Source organism: Aythya fuligula, chromosome 5, assembly GCF_009819795.1.
Source record: "Aythya fuligula isolate bAytFul2 chromosome 5, bAytFul2.pri, whole genome shotgun sequence".
Taxonomy (NCBI): domain Eukaryota; kingdom Metazoa; phylum Chordata; class Aves; order Anseriformes; family Anatidae; genus Aythya; species Aythya fuligula.
In genome coordinates this window covers 26907256-26929547 of record NC_045563.1, presented here as the reverse complement: position 1 = coordinate 26929547, position 22292 = coordinate 26907256, and the positions used below count along the sequence as shown (strand labels likewise).

General features: G+C 47.8%; 2 protein-coding genes across 3 annotated transcripts; both read left to right on the top strand.

Annotated features, from left to right (window-relative positions):
* Window positions 1-1625: 1625 nt before the first annotated feature.
* NOXRED1 (NADP dependent oxidoreductase domain containing 1) lies at window positions 1626-4888 on the top strand. The gene is made up of 6 exons (XM_032187977.1): window positions 1626-1780; window positions 2085-2257; window positions 2615-2795; window positions 3395-3549; window positions 3746-3968; window positions 4597-4888. Exons 1-6 carry the CDS (start codon window positions 1626-1628, stop codon window positions 4886-4888), a joined length of 1179 nt encoding a protein of 392 aa, XP_032043868.1.
* Window positions 4889-13091: 8203 nt separating this feature from the next.
* TMED8 (transmembrane p24 trafficking protein family member 8) lies at window positions 13092-21836 on the top strand. Of its 2 annotated transcripts, XM_032188260.1 has the most exons (6): window positions 13092-13172; window positions 13282-13360; window positions 15486-15615; window positions 16548-16689; window positions 16967-17266; window positions 18288-21836. In XM_032188260.1, the coding sequence occupies exons 1-6, from the start codon at window positions 13100-13102 to the stop codon at window positions 18503-18505; spliced, it is 942 nt and encodes a 313-aa protein (XP_032044151.1). In that variant the 5' UTR covers window positions 13092-13099; the 3' UTR covers window positions 18506-21836. The 2 variants fall into 2 exon arrangements, with proteins under 2 accessions (XP_032044151.1, XP_032044152.1); XM_032188261.1 differs by lacking the exon at window positions 13092-13172 and having other exon boundaries at window positions 13256-13360; window positions 15484-15615.
* The last annotated feature ends 456 nt before the right edge of the window (window positions 21837-22292 follow it).

The following is a 22292-nucleotide window of genomic DNA, read 5'->3' as shown; positions in this document are numbered from 1 at the left end:
GCAGGGTGTTTTCTTAGGTCCTGAAAAGCACATTGAGTGTCACTGGGAAGAGGCTTTGCTTGCAGCACTACCTTATTTCACACCTTCCAAGCCATCAGCACACATGAATTCATTTGAATGTTGCAGGAGCTCTGCTGCCCTGTGGGTCACTGCAGAGAGTTGAAGGTTATGTGCAGCAGTGCACCAGTTTGAGGGCAAGTTTGGGATCCAGGATCCTGATTGCACTGTGCACTGTGATCTCAATTTTTGTGGTCACTGCTGGTTTACTTTATTTTTCCCACAGAATCATAGGACTGATTAGGTTGGAAGGGGCTTCACCATCATCTCATCCACTTCCCCTGCTCAACCAGGGTCACCTACAGCAGGGGACCAGGACTGTCTCCAGTTGGGTTTTCAGTGTCTCCACAGCTGAAGCCTCCCCAGCCTGTCTGGGCAACTTTTTCTGTATTTGACCACCCCCCTGTTTAACAACAACAACAACAACAAAAAACCTGTTTTCTTGTGTTCAGAGCGTTTTCATGTGTTCAGACGGGATCTCAAATCTCCCGATTTGTGCCCGCTGCCTCTCATCCTGTCCCTGGGCACTGCTACCACGAATAGTCTGCCTGTTTTCCTTCCCTCCCATCAGGTATCTATACACATTGATCAGACTTCCCCTGAGCCTTCTCTCCAGAGCGAGCAGTCCCAGCTCTCGGCCTTTCATACAAAAAATGCTCCAGTCCCTCAGCCACCTGAGCAGCCCTTTGCTGGGCTCTCCAGTATGTCCACATCCGTGCTGAAGAGCCCAGAATGAGGCAGCACCCTGGGTGTAGAGGAGGGATCGCCTCCCGTGGCCTGCTTCCTAATGCAGCCCAGGTGCTGCTGGCTGGGGTGAGGTTTGCTGCTGGGCTCACCATGTGCCCCAGGCCAGGACGGTGCTTGGTTGTGGGATTTCTGAGTGGAGCTGCTGGGCTCTGGAAGAGGCGATGCTCCTGGCTCCTTGTAGGAAGGGGTGAGTGCCCCGAGGCAGCCGGTAACCGGGCGCTCGCCATGGCAGCGGGGACACAAACCAGGACAGACCCTGAGCAGGTAGATCCTTGGCAAGCTGCAGGTGAGGGATGGTGCAGGTCAGGACCCCAACCACATGTGGTGTGGCAGGCATGGGGCAGCTTTGTCCCTGGCTCAGGCTTGGCTGAGGGAGTTTCCATCCTAGTGAGGCCTCTTACCCCGTGGGAGCCGTATGGCTGAAAGCCTTCGGTGTCTCTGCATCTCTAGTGCGGGTTTGTGGTACTCTGAGTGGTGCTGCAGGCTCCCTGGCACGAGGCAATGGGCACAAACTGGTTTTCAGAGCTGCTCATAGCCACTCTGTTGTGACATCTGCCTCATGCCCCCAAAAGCATCCCTGTGGCTCTCTTCAAGCACTGCTGCAGGTACCAGGCAGGGCTCCCACACCTGCATGCTGCTGCTGAGCTGCAGCCACTGGGGACATAAGAGATGTCTGCAAGGAGAAGCCCCGAGAAGAGCCGGGGTCTGTGTGTTGCCTCTACCTCCTCTCTAGCAGGTACCGGGACGGGCTGCAGTGCTGTGTGGCTGGAGGCCGTGCCCCTCTTCTGAATCCTCGCTGCTGATGCTCGTCCTGGGCTAAGATGTGCGACATTGCAGAGCCCTTCGCGTCCTTCCAGGCTGATGAAGCCATGGAAGGCGAGGAGGGGTGGCTGTACCTGACGAGGCGCCGCAAGGGGCTGGCAGTGAACGCGTGTGCCCACGCCCTCTTCTTCTGCAGGCTTCTCCAGGCCCTCAGGTAAGGCGAGGTGAGCTCCCACTGCTGGCAAAGCGTGCTGCTCTGGTGTCATGTCGGGGGGACCTCACAGCACCGAGCTCTTCCCAAAGTGCTGCATTGTTACTGAGCTAAAGCGTGATGCAGGCACATCACCGGTCGGGCTGGTGCAGGTCCAGATAGCACCAATGTGTCCCTGGGAGCCTCTGCCTCTCTGGTAGCCCTGCTGAGGACCATGGCATGGGACCTTTCCCGGAGGGCAGGGCTGCAGGTGGTCTGGGCAAACGCGGCTCCTGCTGGGCTGACAGCAGCTCCTCTGCTTCCCCAGACCAAATGGGACCGGGGAGGCCTTGCCGACGTCCCTGGTGGGCAGCCGCGGCCTGAAGGTCGGCATTATCGGCGGGGGCCACCTCGGGAAGCAGCTGGCCCGAGTGCTGCTGGCGCTGGGCCGGGCTCCGCGCCTCTCTATCCGCATCTCCACCCGGCGCCCCGAGAGCCTGGGTAAGTGCTCCCCAGCCGGGGCCCGGCAGCGGGACTCAGTGTAAAACTCCTCCTCCTAATCGTATCGGGGCAGAGAGGAAGCAGGGGTTATTACATGGCTTTTTATAGATGCTGAAAAATAGCCAGATCCCAGGGCTCGGCTCTATGGCTTTAGATCAGCGTGCATGGGCCGAGCTCTCTGTCTATTCCTGGCCAGCAGGCTGCCTGCAGGAGCAGTGGTGGCAGCCAGCCACCCCCTGTGCCATTTGGGGCGGGCAGCCAGCCTGCGAGGGGTGGTTGTGCATCACCCACATGTGGGTGCTTCTTCCCCGTGCTGGCTCCGTGGGCTCTGAGCCCCGTTCACCTCTCTTGCTGCAGCAGACCTGCAGGAGCAGGGCCTCACCTGCCTCTACGACAACGTGCAGCTGGCGGCCTGGGCAGACATCCTGTTCCTCTGCTGCCTGCCGTCACACCTGGCATCTGTCTGCTCCGCCGTGCGGACGGCCATCAGGAAACCCTGCGTGGTGTACAGCCTCGTCACCGCGGTCCCTCTGCCCAGGTAAAACGGCCCAGGCCATTTTTGCAGCCCAAAGCTCGAGGGGTGAGCACAGCGTGTGTGCTCTGGCCCAGCCAGAGCTGCGGGGGAGCACAGCTCTTCCCGTGCCTCACGATTTTGCTGCAGAGCATTGCTGCGAGCCTGGTCATGGTCAGTCAGTCCCCTAGGCCCCCAGCTGCTGGGTGCATGGGAGCACTTCAGAATCTCAGCTGGTTTTCTAAAGGAAGCTTTAGGCTTTGTGGCTCTGAACTCAGACATGGTCAGGAGGTGTCAAAGCCGCTCCAGCTCAAACACTGCCCTGGTACTGAAACCACGCTCCTGCCAGGGCCTCCGGTTACTGCTGTAGGATAACCATGAGGTAACGCGGTGAAAAACATGCAAGGCAGCAGCCTGCATTTTCCTCAGGCAAAAAAAAGCAAACCCAAGGCGTTTCCTTTCAGTTTGCACATCCCACACAGGACAGCTGCTTCCTCGCTTCTCCCCAGCAGCCAAAGCAGGGCCATGCAGGGCCGAGGGAAGGGGCCAGGGGCTCTGGAGAAGGTGGGTTCTGAGGTATGCTCCTCTTCTGGCACACCCAGTTCTTTGTGTGCATTTGTTTTCAGGTTGAAGCAACTCCTTTGCTACAATGCCATTGTGAGGCCACAGTACCAATGCCCTGGCCAGGAGCCCACAAAGGAGTGGGGGATGAAGGGGACGGTCACAGCAGCGCTGCAAGACCTTGCTGTTGTGCAGGCAACATGCCCCCTCAGCTCACAGGGTAAAACCTCTTGCTTTGTTTAAACTCAATAGCAAAGATTAATTTTAATACCCTCACCTGAAATGATCCTAAATTAGAGGTTTCAAACAAACCAGCTCTGATTGGTAATGCAATTCTTTGCAGGCCTGTGAGTCGAGAATCTCTTCACACCTGTGTGCATATTGGTCGTTGACATTTGATTTTGTTTGTTGTGCAGGGAAAATCAGAGTCAATGGCAAATGGCTGGTGGGCATTTTCTATGCAGCCCTGAACAGCAGCATGTGGCAGAGCCTGCCTCACCAGAAGGCACTGAAATTGCTCAATGACCTCTGCTTTCCTGCACGCTGCCCCATCTGTGCCGAGCAGAAAGCTTCCTGCCCGCGGTTTGAGCGTGAGAGTTTTGTCAGCAAAAATTTTGCCTCTTCAATGACTCAAGAGGAGTAAGTAAAAGGTTGAATGCCGAGGTGCTGCTTGTCCGGGTTTTCTCTTTGCTCTGAAACGTGCCACATCCCACAGCCAAAGCACGGGGCTGTCTTGTTGGGTTGGAAGGTGCTGAAATGTGTGCTGCTCTCAGGACCACATACCTGCCGGGAAAGATTGCTTTAGATATGTTAGCAATAAAAGACCAGACTATCATCCCTGAGTTATTTTGTCCTGCTCCCTTGTTCCTGTTTGTCTGGTAGTTGGGATTGTCTGAAGCCACTGGTCAGGACTGGGACACTGGATAAAAAAAAAAAAAAAAAAAGTCCTATTGGAATACCTGGAGAGGACGTTTTTTATGAGTAATGAATTTACATTAGTTCAAGACCAGGTTACTGAGGATGTAAAGTCAGGGGAACACTGAGGGAAAAGGCTTCTACTGGTACAGGATCTCTCTACAGGCGTTACATTTGGTTCTGCTATGTCTGGCACAGTAATGCCTGGAACACCTCAGCTTCACGTCTCGAAGTCTGATTGTTTCTCAAAGACCAGAAAAAAAAAAATAGTAGTCAGACACTGAAGAAAGACGTTATTTGTTAAGTTATTAGCAAGCTACAATAAAAGATTCTGCTTGTTCTCTCTTCCCAGAACCTTCCCCTGGTTTGACCTGACAGCTGCACAGCTGAGAGAGTCTCCCTTTAGCCAGCTGCTAGACAAGAGTGAATTTCTTCAGAAGCATCTTGCTCTGCTCTACCAGGCATCTTTTGGAGACTGGCCTACAAAGCAGCGTGGGCTGATCAGCACCAAGACATCTCTTACATCAGCTGTAGTGGAGCCTGGCATGGTGTTGGCTCACAAAACCTCACTGCCCACAACCGCTTCCAACATTTTCTCAGGAATCCCAGAGGAAACTGCTGACTATGATTCTAAATCCTCATAAGCTATAATGAAGCCCATGGCAGAATGCTTTGCTGAGATCTCATCCCAAAGGGATAAATCCCAGATATTGATAACACTCTTCCATCATTTCTCCTTCTTGGACTCATGCACTTTTATTTGGTAGAGGAACAGACTGTAAGGACTTTGTATTGCTGGGAAAAAAATAATGCCAAAAAGCTAATAAACCTTTATTTATCCACTGCTCAGTTGTAATACAAGCTATTGATGGAGATCTTCTCTTATAAAAGATTACAAACTAGAATTACATTCTTTTCATTCTTTTTCCTCTTTTCTGAAACACCATTTTGCATCAATCTGCAGTTTTGCCAAGCATAAAACCAGCATTTTTACTAACATATCAGCACTGAGGTCTCTTGATTCTCACCTTTGGAGACAAGAACCACCTCTCCATGTACTTGAAGCCTAATCCTGTTTGTGAATAAATTGCTAAGGATGGCTTTGCTGTGAACAAAGGTCTTGTTGGACAGCTGTGGAATATGACAATGAGTGCTGCCTCAGACTGGACTGGGGATTGAGAGAAGCAGCACTATTTGTTCTTGAACTCCTTAGAAGATGTTCCAGCCAATAACCTTACTGATGCATTTGCTTTTACAAGTTTTATACACCAGACTGCTTGGTAAACTTTTTTTTTTTTTTTTTTTTTTTTTTCCTGACTGCCTGAATCTTGCCTTATTTTAATCTTAACTTACTTATCACACAGTCATCTCAGACTATGACCTGATACAGCTTCACTGGTTTCTGTTGCAGTTCCAACGGAAATCTGAATTACAGTTGCTTTGTACTGCCTACAGCTTTGGTCTAAATAATTAATCAGGATTGGGCCATGTCCTTTTCTTTTTTCTTCCCCTTCTCAAGGAAGGCTTTGTAGCCAAACAAAATTGTGATGATTTAGTCAGAAGCACTCTTTCTGTTGAGCCAGGCTTTAATCAACATTTACTCGCTACTGGAAGGAGGGCCAGGCGTCATGGAAAGAATACAGGGATGCTGTTCGTGTTTGTAGGGAGAAAGTTCGAGTGGCCAAAGCACAGCTAGAGTTGAAGCTGGCTGTGTCTGTGAGAGAAAATAAAAAGGGTTTTTTTAGATATGTAAATGGAAAAAGGAGAACTAAAGAAAACATAGGGCCGCTCCTTGATAGGGAAGGTCTCCTCACAGACGATGACGTAGGCAAAGCAGAGACGCTTAACGCCTTCTTTGCCTCTGTCTTCAATGCCGATGATGGGCTTCGGGACCCAGGGTCCCCTGAGCTGGAGGACCGGGACGGTGGGGATGACAAACTCCCAACTGACCCTGAACGTGTGCGGGATTTGCTACTCCACCTGGATCCCTACAAGTCCATGGGTCCGGATGGGATTCATCCCCGGGTGCTGAAAGAGCTGGCGGATGTCATTGCGGAACCTCTATCAATTATTTTTCAACGATCCTGGGAATTTGGAGAGGTCCCAGTAGACTGGAAGCTGGCAAATGTTGTGCCAATTTTCAAGAAGGGTCAGAAAGAAGACCCTAGCAATTACAGGCCTGTCAGTCTCACGTCAGTGCCTGGTAAAATCATGGAGAAGTTGGTTCTTGGACTCATTGAGGCGCACCTGGGGGACAAAGCGGTTATTGGTCCCAGCCAGCATGGGTTTGTGAAGGGTAGGTCCTGCCTAACTAACCTGATTTCCTTTTATGATAAGATCACCCGTATGGTGGACCAAGGGAAACCAGCTGATGTGATTTTTTTGGACTTCAGCAAGGCTTTTGACACGGTTTCCCATAGGATCCTACTGGACAAAATGTCCACCACAGAGCTAAATAAAAACATCATACGATGGGTGAGCAATTGGCTAACGGGCAGGGCCCAAAGGGTTATGGTAAATGGGGCTGCGTCAGGCTGGCGGGCGGTCACCAGTGGGGTCCCTCAAGGCTCCATTTTAGGGCCGGTACTTTTCAATATTTTTATAAATGATCTGGATGTAGGAATAGAGGGTATTTTGAGCAAGTTTGCTGATGACACCAAACTTGGAGGAGTTGTGGACTCAAGTGAGGGCGTAAAGGCCTTACAGAGGGATCTGGACAGGTTGGAGAGCTGGGCGATCACCAACCGCATGAAGTTCAATAAGAGCAAGTGCCGGGTCCTGCACCTGGGACGGGGAAACCCTGGCTGCACGTACAGACTGGGCGATGAGACGCTGGAGAGCAGCCTAGAAGAGAGGGATCTGGGGGTCGTGATAGACAGCAAGTTGAATATGAGCCAGCAGTGTGCCCTGGCAGCCAGGAGGGCCAATCGTATCCTGGGGTGCATCAAGCACGGCATCGCTAGTAGGTCAAGGGAGGTGATTGTCCCGCTCTACTCTGCGCTGGTGCGGCCTCACCTCGAGTACTGTGTGCAGTTCTGGGCACCACAGTATAAAAAGGACATGAAACTGTTGGAAAGTGTCCAGAGGAGGGCTACGAAGATGGTGAAAGGCCTTGAGGGGAAGACGTACGAGGAACGGCTGAGGTCACTGGGCCTGTTCAGCCTGGAGAAGAGGAGGCTGAGGGGAGACCTCATCGCAGTCTACAACTTCCTCGTAAGGGGTTGTCAAGAGGCAGGAGACCTTTTCTCCATTAACACTAGTGACAGGACCCGCGGGAACGGGGTTAAGCTGAGGCAGGGGAAATTTAGGCTGGACGTCAGGAGGGGGTTCTTCACAGAGAGGGTGGTTGCACACTGGAACAGGCTCCCCAGGGAAGTGGTCACTGCACCGAGCCTGTCTGAATTTAAGAAGAGATTGGACTGTGAACTTAGGCACATGGTCTGAACTTTTGGGTAGACCTGTGCGGTGTCGAGAGTTGGACTTGATGATCCTTAAGGGTCCCTTCCAACTCAGGATATTCTATGATTCTATGATTCTATGATTCTACTCGTACTTCCTTGCTGGTGACAGTATATGTTCCAGATAAGTTGTAAAACTAAAGTCCCCCCACCATTACAGACTCTGTGGTACTTCAGGGAAAAAACATTTAACTAGGTGTTCTGTCTAGATCCACCCAGGACAGATCATTTTTCATTCCCTAACTTCTCTGGTTTACCTTACAGTGTTCTCTCACACTTCCTGCCTTGTGTGGCAGTACTGTTCACTACGATAAACCACTGCCGGGTTCTGTCTCACAGGAAATCACTTCCGTGGTGAGGACAGGGATTGGTTGTCTGTGTTGTAACTAAGCCCCTTCAGATCATTGATGGCAGAAACTGGTAATTAAAACACATCTATGATTGTTGTTTTTTTTCTTTAATCAACAGTAAAACAGAAAGGAAAGACGGTGGTAAATTCATGCCTGATTTATGGGTTCTGCCTCTCTTAGATCCTGGAAGCAAATGAAGGACTGCAGAAAATCCTTGTGGAAAAGAGCCGGTGTAGGGATGTGTTTGTTGTAATCAAACAGCTAAGAGCTGCAATGGGCTGTTGTGTTATGGGGTGAATGTGGAACTGTACCTCCTTACTACAAGGTAATAAAGGTATATACTGCTGTCCCACCTGGGCTTCTTACAAAGGTGGAACTGCTGTGTGACTCTCATCCTGCCTCTGGGTGTCCTGCGATAAAGGGACAGCATCTGCCTCTAACCCAGCCTGGGCTTGTTGCGAAGGAGGAACTGTGCTATAGGGCTCCAGGCCTGCTTCTTGGACAAACTGCGAGAAAGTGAGGGCATCTGCTTTCTCTCCCGATCGGGACTTCTGCTCCAGGAAGAGGCCCATGTTGTCTCTGTACGGGAGGGCAATGGATCTGCTGAAGACTGGCTCTTCGATCCCCAGCAGCTCCCTCACATGTCGTGAAATCACCTGAAATACAAGACAAAAATATCAGGAATTCTCACTTCATAGGGCAATATATCATTCATTGAGCAGAAAAATGAACCGAGTTCCTGAATTTTGGAACATTTTCACTCTTGAATTTGCAACTCAGAAGGGCCACGATCTTGGTGTGACATTGTAAAAGGAGAGCAGACCGCTCATTCTCCAGATTTGCTGTGGGTGATAGCATCAGAGCTGCTCTCTTTAGTGGCACAAATAGCTTGGCTTTCCTGTTTGCACTTGCAGAACAAACAAGTTATGGGTGACTGAGCTGGAGCCTATACTGCCTAATGCAAAAACATTGCTGTTTGCTGAGTTACATTGTCAACAACAGTCTATACGCAGAAGAAGAGGTGGAAAAAACAATTAAACCAATAAACCCTATTGCTCAAATCATGGGTGAGTGGCTGTAAGAGCCGGCTGGACCTGGCACCCTCAGTGAAGAGACTTGCCGTTATTTTTGAGTCACCTCTGAGAATGTACCCTTCTGATCTGACTGAGGCTTTGAAATGCAGTTCTCAAGGTTTTACTCATCTTTCACAGCATTTCCTCAAAACCTTCCCCCAGCCTTGGCTTGACACTGAAGAACCTTGTCTGAAATCAAACGAACGCTGGAGTGATATTTTCACTGGTTTTGATATCATTTTCAATACCAATACAGTGGAATTAAAACCAGCAGTAACTTCACCTGCCCATGCTGAGTAGCTTTCATGAAATGTAATGTGGAGTTCTGTATCAAACTGCCATTTCCCCTAATTTCAAAATGTTTCTGTGTCACTGAACCGATGCTATCATGCTAATTTCTATGGTAACTATCTGGGTTTTGACTATTTACAGCCTTTCATTGATATTTCTTACTGGGAAGCCGGTGTGCCCCTGCACACAGGTTTACGGCCTCACCTTTGCACCTGCCCCAGTCTACCCTTACTGACAGACCCAGGTGGGCCCCAGTTTGCTCAGAGCTCTGCGAACCTGGGTTCCAGCCGAGTAGGGTAGAGTTAGAAAACACAAACAGCAGGGGAGAGCATGGTCTTCAAGAACATCTAGGTTCCACTGAAGTCTGTCGGATGTTCCTAAGTCACTTACAAGCTTCAGAAAACATTACTGAAAGAGACTCATCTCCAAGCTTGCTGAATTATGCCAGCTATCGCTTATTCTAGCTCTGATTAATTTCTTCAGTTTCCGTAGGAGAAATAACAGGCTTTGAAGTTGATTTCTCTAGCCTGTGGCTTAGTGTTTCTCAGCTGTTAAACAACCACCATACAAAATCCCTGTATCCCAATGTGAGGGGGAGGATTAAAAAGCATGTAAAATACTCGCCACCTTTGGCAAGTGCCAATGACTGACTACAAAGATTGCGATTGCTTGCACTAGAAATACTCTTGAAAGGTGGCTGTCTGGAAAAAATCACCACTGCGATTTGATGCCTTCGATTCTGACCAACAGGCAAACTGGTGGTGCTAATCAGTATTTTTGGTGGCATATTCCGTTCCAAACAAAGACTGAAGATTGTTCAGCTTAGTGGTGAAACTGCTTTTTGGTGCTCTAGAATAAAAAAGCAGTGCTCAGACTCTATTCATTGGAGCATAAAGATTTTCTCTCTCCCAGGTTATTTGAACTTCTACTTTGTGTCCTTTGGGGAAAGCAACTGTAAATCACAATGCGAAACAAACGACTTGGCTCAGTAACTGCAGCCTCCAGTCCCTCTGTGGTTTCCATTACGGAGAAGGAGAAGGAAGAAAATGAAATTTAAGTCAACTTGCTCTGATAAAGAATGGCATTAATGAATCAGTTCTAGCAGAATCAGACTGCTTTCTCAAAGTACTGCGACTTGGTAAATTATCCCTTCTAACTCCTGAAAAAAATGCAATTGGATACCACCTTTCTTTTAAAACCAGGTAACTTCTCCCATCTGTGACCCAGAGTCTTGTCCTTATTCTGTGAAGAGCTTTGCTCTTCCAGGAAACATCTGTAAAGTTTTTGGATCTGTTTTATCAGTTGAACTTTCTATTACATTTTCCCTTTTAGAATTACTTGTGTGGTCAGTTTCAATTTCTCAGCCGATATTGAAAACAGGAACAAAAGACAGGCCTGCAACTCAAGCAAAGTTAGTTTGCAGCTGAAGCAAAACCTCAGTTTTATTCCTGGGCTTGTCTTAGTTCTTTCACATGATTTTGAGTTGGTGTTTTTCTCTTTGCTCCTATTTTCACAGAGCTCTGAGGACCTCCCAGGGATGCTGATGCTCACTGCAGTCACTCTGTTGCAGTCTGAGCTCACATCTCAGGCCAGGTCTCTGTGTTCATGCTCTGTAGGCTCGGAAGGCTGTGACCACCAGGTGTATGCATACCTGCTTTGAACTGAGACTCCTGCTCAAAGCTAGTACCTTCTGATCCCAAATCAGATTTCCTCCTGATCCTTCTGTATTAGCTGCATCTCTGCTAACATCAACAACATAAATCAGCCTAAAGCAGTTTTACTAGGTTTACTTCTATGTTTGTTATTTTAAAGTGCTTTTTGGTACATAAATAGATTTTTTGGTACATAAATAGATTGCTTTGGCCTATGTTACCCTCTGTTTGGATTCAAGGTACAGCCCTTTGACTTTGCAAGAGACCAGACTACAGCTTGATGTCAAAGGGAAGAATGCATTTAAGGGGGAGCATGAGATCAGCACAACCAAACCCACAGCCAACAGTAGATGCGTGTGATTCAGACAGTGGGTCCACCCCTGCACAACTAAAGGCTCTGAAATCTCTCTCTCGCGAATCTGTTCAAACAAACCTAAGCTCACACTTCTCTGTTGATGATTACTGCTTTGTAGGGCACATGCTAATTGTTAGGTACCTCTGTGCTAGTATTTATCTTCAGCTGTTGTGTTTACTGACTTTAAGGGTGTGGTAACTGTAAGCCACAGCAGTCAAACCACAGATCCCAGGAAAGAGAAAGACAAATTGCTATTAACTTCTCCATTTTACACTCTGTAAAGCACAGGCAACACCTGTGCTGCTTCCACAGTGTAGGCATGTGCAAGACCTCTTTCAACAATCCGCATCTCCTTTGGCTAAAGCCTGCTTTGGGTGAGGTTTGGAGCTGTAATGGGAAATAAACCAAAACAATAATCACCAAAGCTAGAAGTTTTAGTCGGTCCTTTACTGTTTTGGTGTTAACCTAGACTTCATAACCAGAATCTCTAATATCTTATACCACTACACCTCTGCTGATTTTAATATAATTACACTATTCTGTAGAAAAGCAGTGTGATTTAATGAAGAGTAAACTCCAGGGTGTTTCAAATACTGAGCTGTAATACCTAGGCAATGAGCTGTTCAGGTACGGTTTCTTGCTTCCTATTATCACCCCTAAATGAGGCAATAAAAGATCAAGATCAAAAGATCAACACGCTCCTCTGTCATGGTTCTAGTGAAAACTCAATTAATATAAAAGGATAGAAAAATGTTATATATTTTAGATATGAAATGCTTCTTTTTGAAACTTTTAGGAACCTTTGGAAGGCCAGACTACAGCTAAGAGCTTAACTATTGTTGTTTGTTAAAGGAAGGACGGCTTGAAAGGAAAATTACATGTTTATAAAACAGAGGCTGAGATGTGTTCAGCAGGGCAGAAAGCAAGGAAGCAATAACGAATTGACCTTCTGCTGCTTGAGAACTGTGCCTCAACTGCAGCACGCTAAAGCCGCCCAGATTTACAGACGCTCTATGAATGAAGTCAGATCAGCAAGCGGAAAACTACTGAGAAGAAACTCTGAGGGAGTTTCTAGGAAAGCCGTGTGCACCCCGCTAGGGGTTTTTGTGGGGTCGGAAGAGGAGTGTAGGCTAACAGCACGGCCAAGCGCTCCTGAGGGACTGCTGGCACGCGGTGTCCATGGATTTACACCCGAGGACTCGTGAGCCCCCCGTGAGGCTGAGGGGCCTGGCAGAGCACCCGTCTGAGGCGGCCGGGAAGGGTGTTGCAGCCGGGGCACCTTCATGTGGCCGAAGTCGGTGACGCCCATGGCGGGCAGGCTGCTGCAGGTCACCAGGACGAGGCGGCGGCCGCTGATGCCGTTGGCTCTGAAGCACTCCTGAGGGGGAAGCGGAGCGGGAAGCGGGTCAGCCGCGGGCTCAGCCCACCGCTCACCCCCTCGCCGCGGGGCCGCGCACCTCGTACTGGGGGAAGCCGAGGCTCGACACCCACTCGGCCACCTCCGCGGCACCCCAGCGCAGGGCGGGCGGGGCCGCGGGCTCCATGGCGGCCGCCGCGTGCCGCCGGGCCCCGTTCCCCCGGCAACCGGCGCTTCCTGCGGCCGCCCCGCGCCATCGCGGCCCCGGCGCCGCTCGGCTGTTTCCGGCGGGGCGCTTCGGCTCCGCTCGGCCGTGCCCATGGCGGCCGCGCCGCCCGCAGCCCCCCAGGGACCCCGGTTCGAGCCCGCGGGCGGCCTCAGCGGCGCCTCAGGTACGGGGCGGGGGCGGCGGGCGGGGGCTGGGTGTGTTTTCCGTCTTGTCCGAGTGCCCTGCAGCGCTGCGGGTTGTTCCATCTCGCCGTGTGTTCTCTCTGCGGGCAGGAAACGAGGATGCAGCCCCACAGACGGAGCCTGCGGAGCAGCCGGGGGAGCCCTCGGAGCCCAGCGCCTCGCAGTGCGGGTAGGGAGCCCCCCGGGCTGCGGGCCCTTCACCCCGCCTCGGCACACAGCGGGGTCTGTCAGCGTGGGGAGAGGGCACGGGACGCAGCTGTCGGCTTTCAGGCAGTACATGCGGGAATCAGCGCTGGAGGGGTTGTGCCTGTAGGCGTAAGGTTGTTACAAAGCCTACAAAATAGCCAAGTGCAGTTCGTGCCTCACCTCTTCAGATCCCAGACTCAGTCAGGTTGCAGGGAACGCCGGTGGGTTTGTATTCAGCGAGAACTAAGGAGCTAATGAACTCCATGAACCAATTCCGCAGGAAATCTGCCCTGTCCCCACTGAAGGACAACTTAATAATTAAGCATTCCCACCCTGTATAGTTCTGGTGAAAGCTGAGCTAGAAAATGCATCTTACTGTTTTTCGTTTTGTTTTGACAGTGTTGTTTGCTTTTTCTTCTTCGCCCTTTGTCTTTCACGTCACAATTCCCTTAATGCTGCCGATCAGCCACCGTATCGGCCGTGGGCTTGTTATTACCTGTTGGGCAGGTGGTGCTTGTGGTCAGTATTGCTGGCTGCAAGCACAAACACTGCGTGCTGTGGAGTTGTCACTTACCAGCATGCATGTGTTGCGTGTGGCACGATTTTAGAAATTTGCAAGTTAAATTTGTCAGGTGGAAGATCACACAATTCATTAAATAACTACCTCATTAAGAAAATTCAGAAAAAATCAGCAAATGACCCTAGTTAGTAAAATAGCAGTTTGATGTCATCTTGACTTGATGCAAATGATATTGATATCAACTTTCTCGACTCCAGATGTGTTCCTGTATCACTCTTTACTATGTCCTCTAATTTTCTTTAAAGAATGAATGTAGGCTGTGAGCAGAATGGCCAAAGTAGATGCTGGATACTCATGAAAGTTACCTGATAATTTGTGTAAGTTGAATCTCCTTTAAAAGGAAGGGTGACGGTCCAAAAGGGTTAATTCAAGAGGAATTGGCTGAACATTTTGTTTGTAGATCTGCTCACAGAGCTTGTACGTTCTTCCAGTCAGAGTACAGATCTGGAAACAAAAGTCACATTTGCCCTGTGCTGGCCACCTGTACAGATGCAGCACGGAATGTCTCTGAGTTGAGCTGCGATTAAAAAAAAAATAAAATTAACTGTTCCAGACTAGACTGATAGTCTGATCTCTTGTTAATGAGAATATTTGTGCTTTGTGAAAGGAGAAATTTGAGGAAATGTGTATGTAGTTTTCATTACTTCTGTGTTCTCACACTTATGATCCTTCAGACAGAGGCAGTTTACATTAGTCTTGTGGTGCTGAGAGAAGGCTGAACTTTTCAAAAAGGAAACTGTTACTAAAGACTAGGTTGCTTCTCGGGGAGGTTTCGCATAGTGTCTAACAATATGACAGAGAAGACTTGTTCTGGCATCCGTTTGAGTTAATTTGGGATGACAACTCTTTCCAGTTATATACAACATGCAGGAAGTTGTTTTTTAAACAGTCATTTAGAAAAATCTTCACAAGAGAAAGAATGTCAAGGATGTTGTTTCCTTTCTTGCTCATTCGTTTACTTCTTTGTACCTTTCTTTTTTGTTCTGACATGTCCATCTCCTCTTGTCACAGTGCAGATCTCGGACCTCTTGTGCTGTCATTGTGTGACTTACAGCTTGCTTGTCTGTGTAGCATATTTGCATGCAGCAGAAAGGGACCTGTGTGTTCTCTGTACTTCTTGGGATTGCTGATGGGAAAGGTGTGATGGACCACTTAAACTGAGGGCATTTTCGGGATGGCTGTCCAAACTGTTTCAAATCCTTTCGTTAATCCAGCTGGCCTTTGTTGGAATATGCAGATGTCAAGTAGTAGCTGGCGCAGCAGAAGTTGTCCTTTCTTGAGCAGAAACAGTTACTGCTGATTTCTGTGCTTCGTACGGTGTTAGTGAGTTCCTCTTGTGGGGATGAGGGCAGAAGTGGGGTGTTGGGGGGCTCTTTGCACAGGTGGTGGGTGCTGACCGCAGGAAGCTGGTTGCCTTCTGTCCCCTTGAATTCCAATTGCAGAGTAGAGTGACCCCTGTCATGGCTTAACTCTGCTGCTTGTGCCCTGGGTGTAAATGCTAAACTGTAGTGCTCTCTTCCTCCGAGAGGTCGCAGATTAGGTCGCCTGTGAGTGTGGGAGTGACAGAGGATTCGAAGGAAGAAGGTAGCACTTCGAAGGACCAGGAAGCAGCTGAACTAGAAGAGAAGCTGCCTGACCAAACCGAGCCCACCAAAGAGGTAAGTGGGGGTTTCTTAACTTGAACGGAAAGGAAAGAGGTGCAGCAGTATTTCTTCCACCCTACTGCTGTGCTTAATGACTGTGCGACAGAGGCTTTAAGGGTTGTGTTAAGATAAAAATAATATTAATGTAGATTTGGTTATATTTCTTCTATACGTTAGTGGGAAGTAACAGTTATCCATCAGCTTTGTGAAATCCCTTGTGTCTTTGGCTAGTCCTTACTTCCCTGCAGTTTTTGGCTTGCTAAGGCTTCAAGGTTATTTTCACCTTCTGCATCTTGTGTGGGTGTTTTTGGGATCCCCTTCTTGCAGATTTATGGGAGAGGGAGCTGAAGGGAATCTGCCATCTTTTGCTTCTTTTGGTGAGCAGCCAATTTGTTTGCACTACAAATACATTTGGGAAATACTTTGCAAGTAGCATGCAGCTCAGGAGCTGTGCATTTTTATGCATTAGGAGAGAGGGCTGGCGCTAATAAACTAGATGAACCTTTACCCAGGATGCAGTGAATGTCAGTGTGATCATGGTGCAGTCTAAATGCAGACAGAGCTGAAAAGCTCTCCCTGGAGAGGCAGAGCCTTGGGAGTGCTTTCCAAGAGTAGTCCTCTAAATCTGCAAGGCTGTTGCTTTGCTGAAGGATGACAGCTCTGAGGCAGATGCAAACATGTGCCTGCCCAGACTCCTGGGGAGGCTGAGGGGTCAGTAATTTGTGACATTAATGCAGCATTTTTCTCCAGAGTTTACAAATTTGGTGCTGTGGAGGGGAATAATGCAGAGATGCCTCAGAGCCAGCCATTTCTTTTCAGCTGTAACAGAAGCTTCTGCAGGATCTGACTTGACTTCAGAAAGATTTTTAGATTATTACTGATTTGTTTTAAGTCCGGCTGAGGACTTTCTTACTGTGATAATCTTTGTGACTCTGTGCTTTGTGCAGGAAGCTGTTGTTCGAATGACCAACTACCACATACACCAAGGAGGAGGGGATATCGTCATGATTCAGTCGGATCACACTGGTGCTGTGGATATCCTTTCAGCTGAGCTGGAGACTGCAGACCTCCTTGGGGAGCAGAGGAAAGGTGAGGCCTGAAAGGACTTGTCAATGACTCTGTGGGCACTTTTAAAGTGCCAGTGCCTGCCTTGGCCAGAGAAGAGCAGAGGCTGTGTCAGAGACACTGCTGACTCCTGCTGGAAGCGTGGGTTGTTGGCTAGTGTTGTGTGAAAACTTCACATCTGCTTCTGGGAGCAGGCTCCAGAATAAAAGAGTCTTATCAGAAATAGCTTCACTGTTTTCATATAACAGTTTGTCAATAGTAAAAAGTAAGATGAGCTGCTGATCTTTCTCCCTTGTCTCAGCTCAGCCTCCCCCTCTGGCTCCACCCACTACGTGGACCATGGGGAAGATGAAGGAATTCAAAACCAAGATGGGAAAGGAGAAGAATGCTAGGATGGTGGTGAAGCGAGGCGAGGTGGTGACGGTCCGTGTGCCAACCCATCCTGATGGGAAACGTCTGTGCTGGGAGTTTGCTACAGATGACTACGACATTGGATTTGGAGTCTATTTTGACTGGACCACTGTTACTAGCACTGCCATTACTGTTCAGGTCAGCGAATCCAGTGATGAGGAGGATGAAGAGGAGGAAGAAGAAATCGAAGGTTGGTGCAAAGCTCATGAGGGTTGATTTTTGGCGCTCGTTGCCATGCTGCTGAGTGTCTTTCAGATGCTGTAACTTCCATCTACTTTGCTTACCCAGACCGCTTATCTCTGCAGCCTTTTGGGTTTTGGTTAGGCTGTAGTGAGAAAGCATTTAACCCTTCCTGCTTCAGCATATGTGAGTGGCTGCTGTTCTCCAAGAACATTCCTGAAATCCAGCAAGCCGAAAAATAAATCAGAAATCACTTGTTCAGCTTCCAGCCGATAATGAGATTAGGGTCTGAAACTTTAACTTGAGTGTTTTGCTCGGCCTCTGAGGCTGAGAAATTTCTGGTGGCAGGTGGGAGCAAAAAGGTTCTTTTTTTTTTTTTTTTTTTTTATTCTGTGCGTGAGTGTTCTGTTTTGTTGTTGTTGTTTTTTCCCAGTATAGCAGGAGCTCCTGTTGACTGCATTTCGGAGGACTGCTGCCTGTGTCCTTGTAGCTGTGAAAAGCACGTTACCTATTCTTTGTCTTGAGTGTATTTGTGACCAGTGCAGCTGGGGGTTTGTTGTCTGAAGTTAATCTTGCAAGATCTCCAAAGTACATAGGCTCTTATGTGAGGAGTTTATTCTTGGAGAAGTGAATCAAGGATGTACAAACACTGCGAGGTTATAGCTAAGACCTTCCCTGCCTTTCCTTTGCTCCATGTCCATATCAGTGGACCACTTTATGGAGTCCCTGTTGTGGCATGTGTAAAAGGAGCGAGCTGTTTAGAAGGTAAGTCCAGGGAGAGGAGGCCAGGCTGGCAGGCAAGTGCATGCTGTCTTCCCAAGAGAACTGTTTCTCAGCACGTCCTTTGCCATGGTAAGGAAAGTGGGTCTTTGTTAGCAGTATTGGCAGAGAGCTGAGGGCAGACACTGTGTGTAACGCTATCGTAGTTAGCCCTCCGTGTATTTGTGTGTCTGTAATCTGGTCTTATCTTTTTCTGGACCATCTAGTAGATTAACAGGCTCTGTCCTACTTCTCCACTCTCTCCCATTCAGGACTCGCCCCTGTTGGAGATGTGGAGAGGGGCTCCAAGAGCTACCTGCGGAACCGCTACGGAGAGATCATGCCTGTGTACCGAAGGGACAGCCACCGGGAGGTGCAGGCAGGCAGCCACGACTACCCAGGCGAGGGCATCTACCTGCTGAAATTTGATAACTCCTACTCTCTCCTCCGCAATAAGACTCTCTTCTTTCATGTCTATTACACTAGCTGAAGGGATGGGAAGGGGCAGGGATGGCAGGCAGGCAGTACTGAGCATGGCAGGCTGCCACCCAGCCCTGGTACTCCCGGATGGGCACTGCTGTGTGACAGAACCAAGGCACAACTCTGCCACCCCCCCTTCAGACACAACCTGGTTTCTCCTCGCATCCTCCTTCCCGGCTGTCCCAGTGGAGAAAGGTGGCTGTGACTCTGGTTGTCTGTGGGCAGCTGTTCTGTCTGTAAAACTTCACAAGTCCTGCTCTGTGCGGGCATCTGGCTGGGCTTTGTTGGAGCCAGTAAATGCCTGGAGGCCAGGTTCAGGTGGTCACGGTTTCGTTCTGTTGCACTGGTACGAAATGAAGTCAAAATATTCTTGATATGTTACTGTTTTGTAAATAATTCTTTAGACTCTTCTGCTGCATCTGGATCACTAGAGGGCAGCTGTCAGCTGCAGTGAGACAAAAGCTTGGCTCCTAACCACCGATAATGTTATCTCCTGCCACCACTAATGTCACCAGCAGCCAGTGCTTCCTTCATCCTCATGGGAGGGGATGCAGCATGGCCAGTGGCAGCCAGTGCTGGTGGCCAGGCCGTGCTAACAACAGCCAGCCCCAACCTCTGGTAGGGTTAGGAGTTAGGTGTGGGAGCTGGGGAGGAAGGTGCACAACCAGAAGTTCATAGGAAAATTTTCCTATGGATTAAAAATTGGATGTTGCAGCTGTTGATTAGAGGGATATAAAAGTTATGATTAAAGTTCCAGTGACCACCAAAAGATTTTTATTTTTTTTCCCCTCCTGTAATCCAGATGTAAAACAGAAGAAATGATTTACTGCTGTGTTGAGTAAGTACAAAACGGCTAGGATACAACCAATAAATATACAGGAAATGTTTCTCAGTAGCAGCATGTTTGTTCACTGGTATTGCTGCCAGCTGGATAATAGCATATGTAGCAAGGAAAATGCTCCCCAGGGAAGTGTAGTTTGTCAGCTGCTATTTCTGTTACAAAGGTATTGTTGCAAACGAGTATCTCTGCTCAGAAAATCAAAAGGGATGGAATTTAACCAAACCTTTCTGTAAACCAGAATCAGCTAGGCCATTGCAAACCCTGACCATGTGGTAAAGGATGGAGTTCCTTGCCTGTTTTGGTGGCTTGTGATGGCATTAGTAATCACTTTCTGCTCGAGCATTGGCAGAGCTGAACAAGGATTAAGTTAATCCTTTGGAGATTAATTTTAAATCACATTTATCTGTAAGTGGTGTTTATTTTACTACTTTTAACTTAAAATCATGCTCTTTTTAAGAATACTGCTGTATTTACATTTTGATACCTCTTTGCAGAGACACAAAATGGCTGTTTGCATGGTGATTCTACTAGAGTTCTGAATTTTATTTTTAAATCCTCCAGGTAAAGCACCTCTACTTGGTCCATTCCTTCTATTGAGAGGGAACAATGGACAAAATGATTTTTGGGTAGTTAAAGCCAAAGATTTAACTCTCCTAGGAGGGCTGCGTATTTCCTATTAAGGCTATACGGTAATGCTGTGCAATTTGCTCTATATTCAAGCTCTTCTTTTTACTATCTCTGCTTACTTTTTCATTACCCCAGAGCACTTAGGAGGTCAAGAAAGTGTGAGAGAGACGTTTACAGTGGAGCAGCCCGAGCTGGGAGCAGAGGAGAGTGGAAACCAGAAGACTGGTTGGACCACAATTACTTTCAGGGTGAGCAGGCAGGGAGCAGAGCTGATCAGGGTAAGCAGCTGAGCTGTTGCCACTCTGGGCCCTGTGATGGGGGGAAAAGCAGTCACCTTTCTCAAAGGAGAGAGAGAACCTGGCAAGAGGGGAGCTGCAAAGCTGCATTATTCAAGTAGAGGGAAGCATAGGACAATCTTACAGGGAGGTAGAACAGTAGGATTTGGTATCTGCCAGAGCAAGGTGATCTTTCATTTAGCAGCCCAGGGAGGACTATTCCTTCCTTTAGCCCCTCCTGGGGAGACAAAGGACCATGCCACAGCCTTTGTAAACACTTGAGTCAGGCCTGAGCAACTTGCATAAGGTTCTACCCTTTTTTCTTCTGTTGCCTATCAAGTTCGTAGACACTAAGCAGAAGATGGCAGAAAAGACCTTGCAGTCTGCCTGCAAAAACGACAGTGTCATCCCACTTGATGACTGCCTTTGGTCCTTTCTGATACAATCTGCAGGGTGCTGTGTGCGCTTGCTGGTTAATGTATGAGGCACTGTCTGGAACCTGATCCACTTTCCAATTAGGATTTTTTTTTATCACAAAGGGAATTTTGACCTGTACATACATTAGATTTTCTAGAATTATTGACCCTCAGTTACACAACTTACTCTGTACTAGTGGGTTTTTACCACTAAAGAACTGTTGCCCATATAATGTGGCCTCCATATTGCTAATTCACAGCCACTTCCCCCCCACACCATCTATATTTTGCTTATATCACAATTCAAAATACATTGTGTCATGTTGTAAGAGGTTAGTAAGACCTGCCTCGCTACCCGTTCTGGCTGCTTACCGAAACAAATACTGTGTGCAAGTTATCAAGGTATTAGTTAGTGGTTTTAGTGAAGATAAATTGCCTTGTAGGTGGTGATCCTATTGCTCAGTTCTAGCTTTCTGAAGCATGGGACAACCTTTTAACGAGGCTCAGGTCACTTGTTTGGAACTGTCCCCATCTCCTAGTCCCACTGACCTAAGTTTAACAGTAGCATTGAGTACGGTACGTCATCCCAATCCGTATGTGCCTGTCCTGCAAACACTGTGCCCATAAAGAGGCCTGCTGCGGAGGAACTGAAAGTGCTTGCTGCGTGTGATTTTGCTACTTCTGTTTCCCAGATGTATCTGGTATCTCTTAGGAACACAAAATAGTTTTAGACATGGAATATTTCATCTGCAGGAAACAGAAGCTTCACAGTTGTACAGGATAATTGTTCTTCATTTATTCTTTAATTTCCACATTACATGAATATGTTGTTTCTCAGGTATTCGAATATCATTCATTATCCAAGTGACGACTTCTCTTTGGAAGGATATGTAGTCTTTATTCATTTTCTGATAAATTAACTAGCTTGGCTGTATGGCTAGTGATTAACAGCAGCCATTCTTATTCAAAATTGAACCCACAGTTGGTTCAAAGAAATAATTTTATTTCTCATGTGTCTTTTTTTCTGCCTTCTGTGTCTCCTGGACTTGTATCCAATCCTGCTATCTGCTGAGGCAGTGATGGAAGCCCTTCTTATTTTAATTGGAGACCTATGGAACTAGACCTTGGGTCTAGAAAGAAAAATGAATTTAAAAGGCAGTTGCGCTTCAGAGAGGGAAATTAATCTTCAAGAAAGGAAAGTTTCTTATTTTTCTCCTGAAGGAAGATTTCAGATCAGTTTTAAAAAATGTGTTTCTTCCAGTAGATCGTGTCTAGAAATTCAAAAAGCTCAATTAAGGGATAAGCTTCTTTTGCATTTTGCAACCAGTCTTTTTTTTTTTATTTTAAATTGGGTTTGCTTTTGTGAAAGCATAAAATTGTTTTCCATTTTGTTTCGAATATAATTTAGATCTAAAAAATAAGATATGGGTGTTCAGCCAGAGACATTAGACAGTCCTGTAGCATAGGACTTGCATAAAAACTAGGTTGTATAATTGCTTGTTTATAATAATTGTTACAATCTGTTGGACATTTTTTAATGTCAAAGAAGGTCATAAGTTAAGTTTCCTCTTGTTTTCCCCCTTAGCAGTAGTGTAGCAGCAGGAGTTTAAAATGCATGCATTTCACTGAGGACTGAGG

Bases quoted from the DNA above. Each gene is read 5' to 3' on its own strand.
- NOXRED1 (XM_032187977.1), top strand. From the start codon at position 1,626: ATGTGCGACATTGCAGAGCCCTTCGCGTCCTTCCAGGCTGATGAAGCC. The intron at 2,258-2,614 runs GTAAGTGCTCCC...CTCTTGCTGCAG, and splicing joins CCGGCGCCCCGAGAGCCTGG to CAGACCTGCAGGAGCAGGGC. The intron at 3,550-3,745 runs GTAAAACCTCTT...TTTGTTGTGCAG, and splicing joins ATGCCCCCTCAGCTCACAGG to GGAAAATCAGAGTCAATGGC.
- TMED8 (XM_032188260.1), top strand. From the start codon at position 13,100: ATGGCGGCCGCGCCGCCCGCAGCCCCCCAGGGACCCCGGTTCGAGCCC. The intron at 13,173-13,281 runs GTACGGGGCGGG...CTCTGCGGGCAG, and splicing joins CGGCCTCAGCGGCGCCTCAG to GAAACGAGGATGCAGCCCCA. The intron at 15,616-16,547 runs GTAAGTGGGGGT...TGCTTTGTGCAG, and splicing joins AAACCGAGCCCACCAAAGAG to GAAGCTGTTGTTCGAATGAC.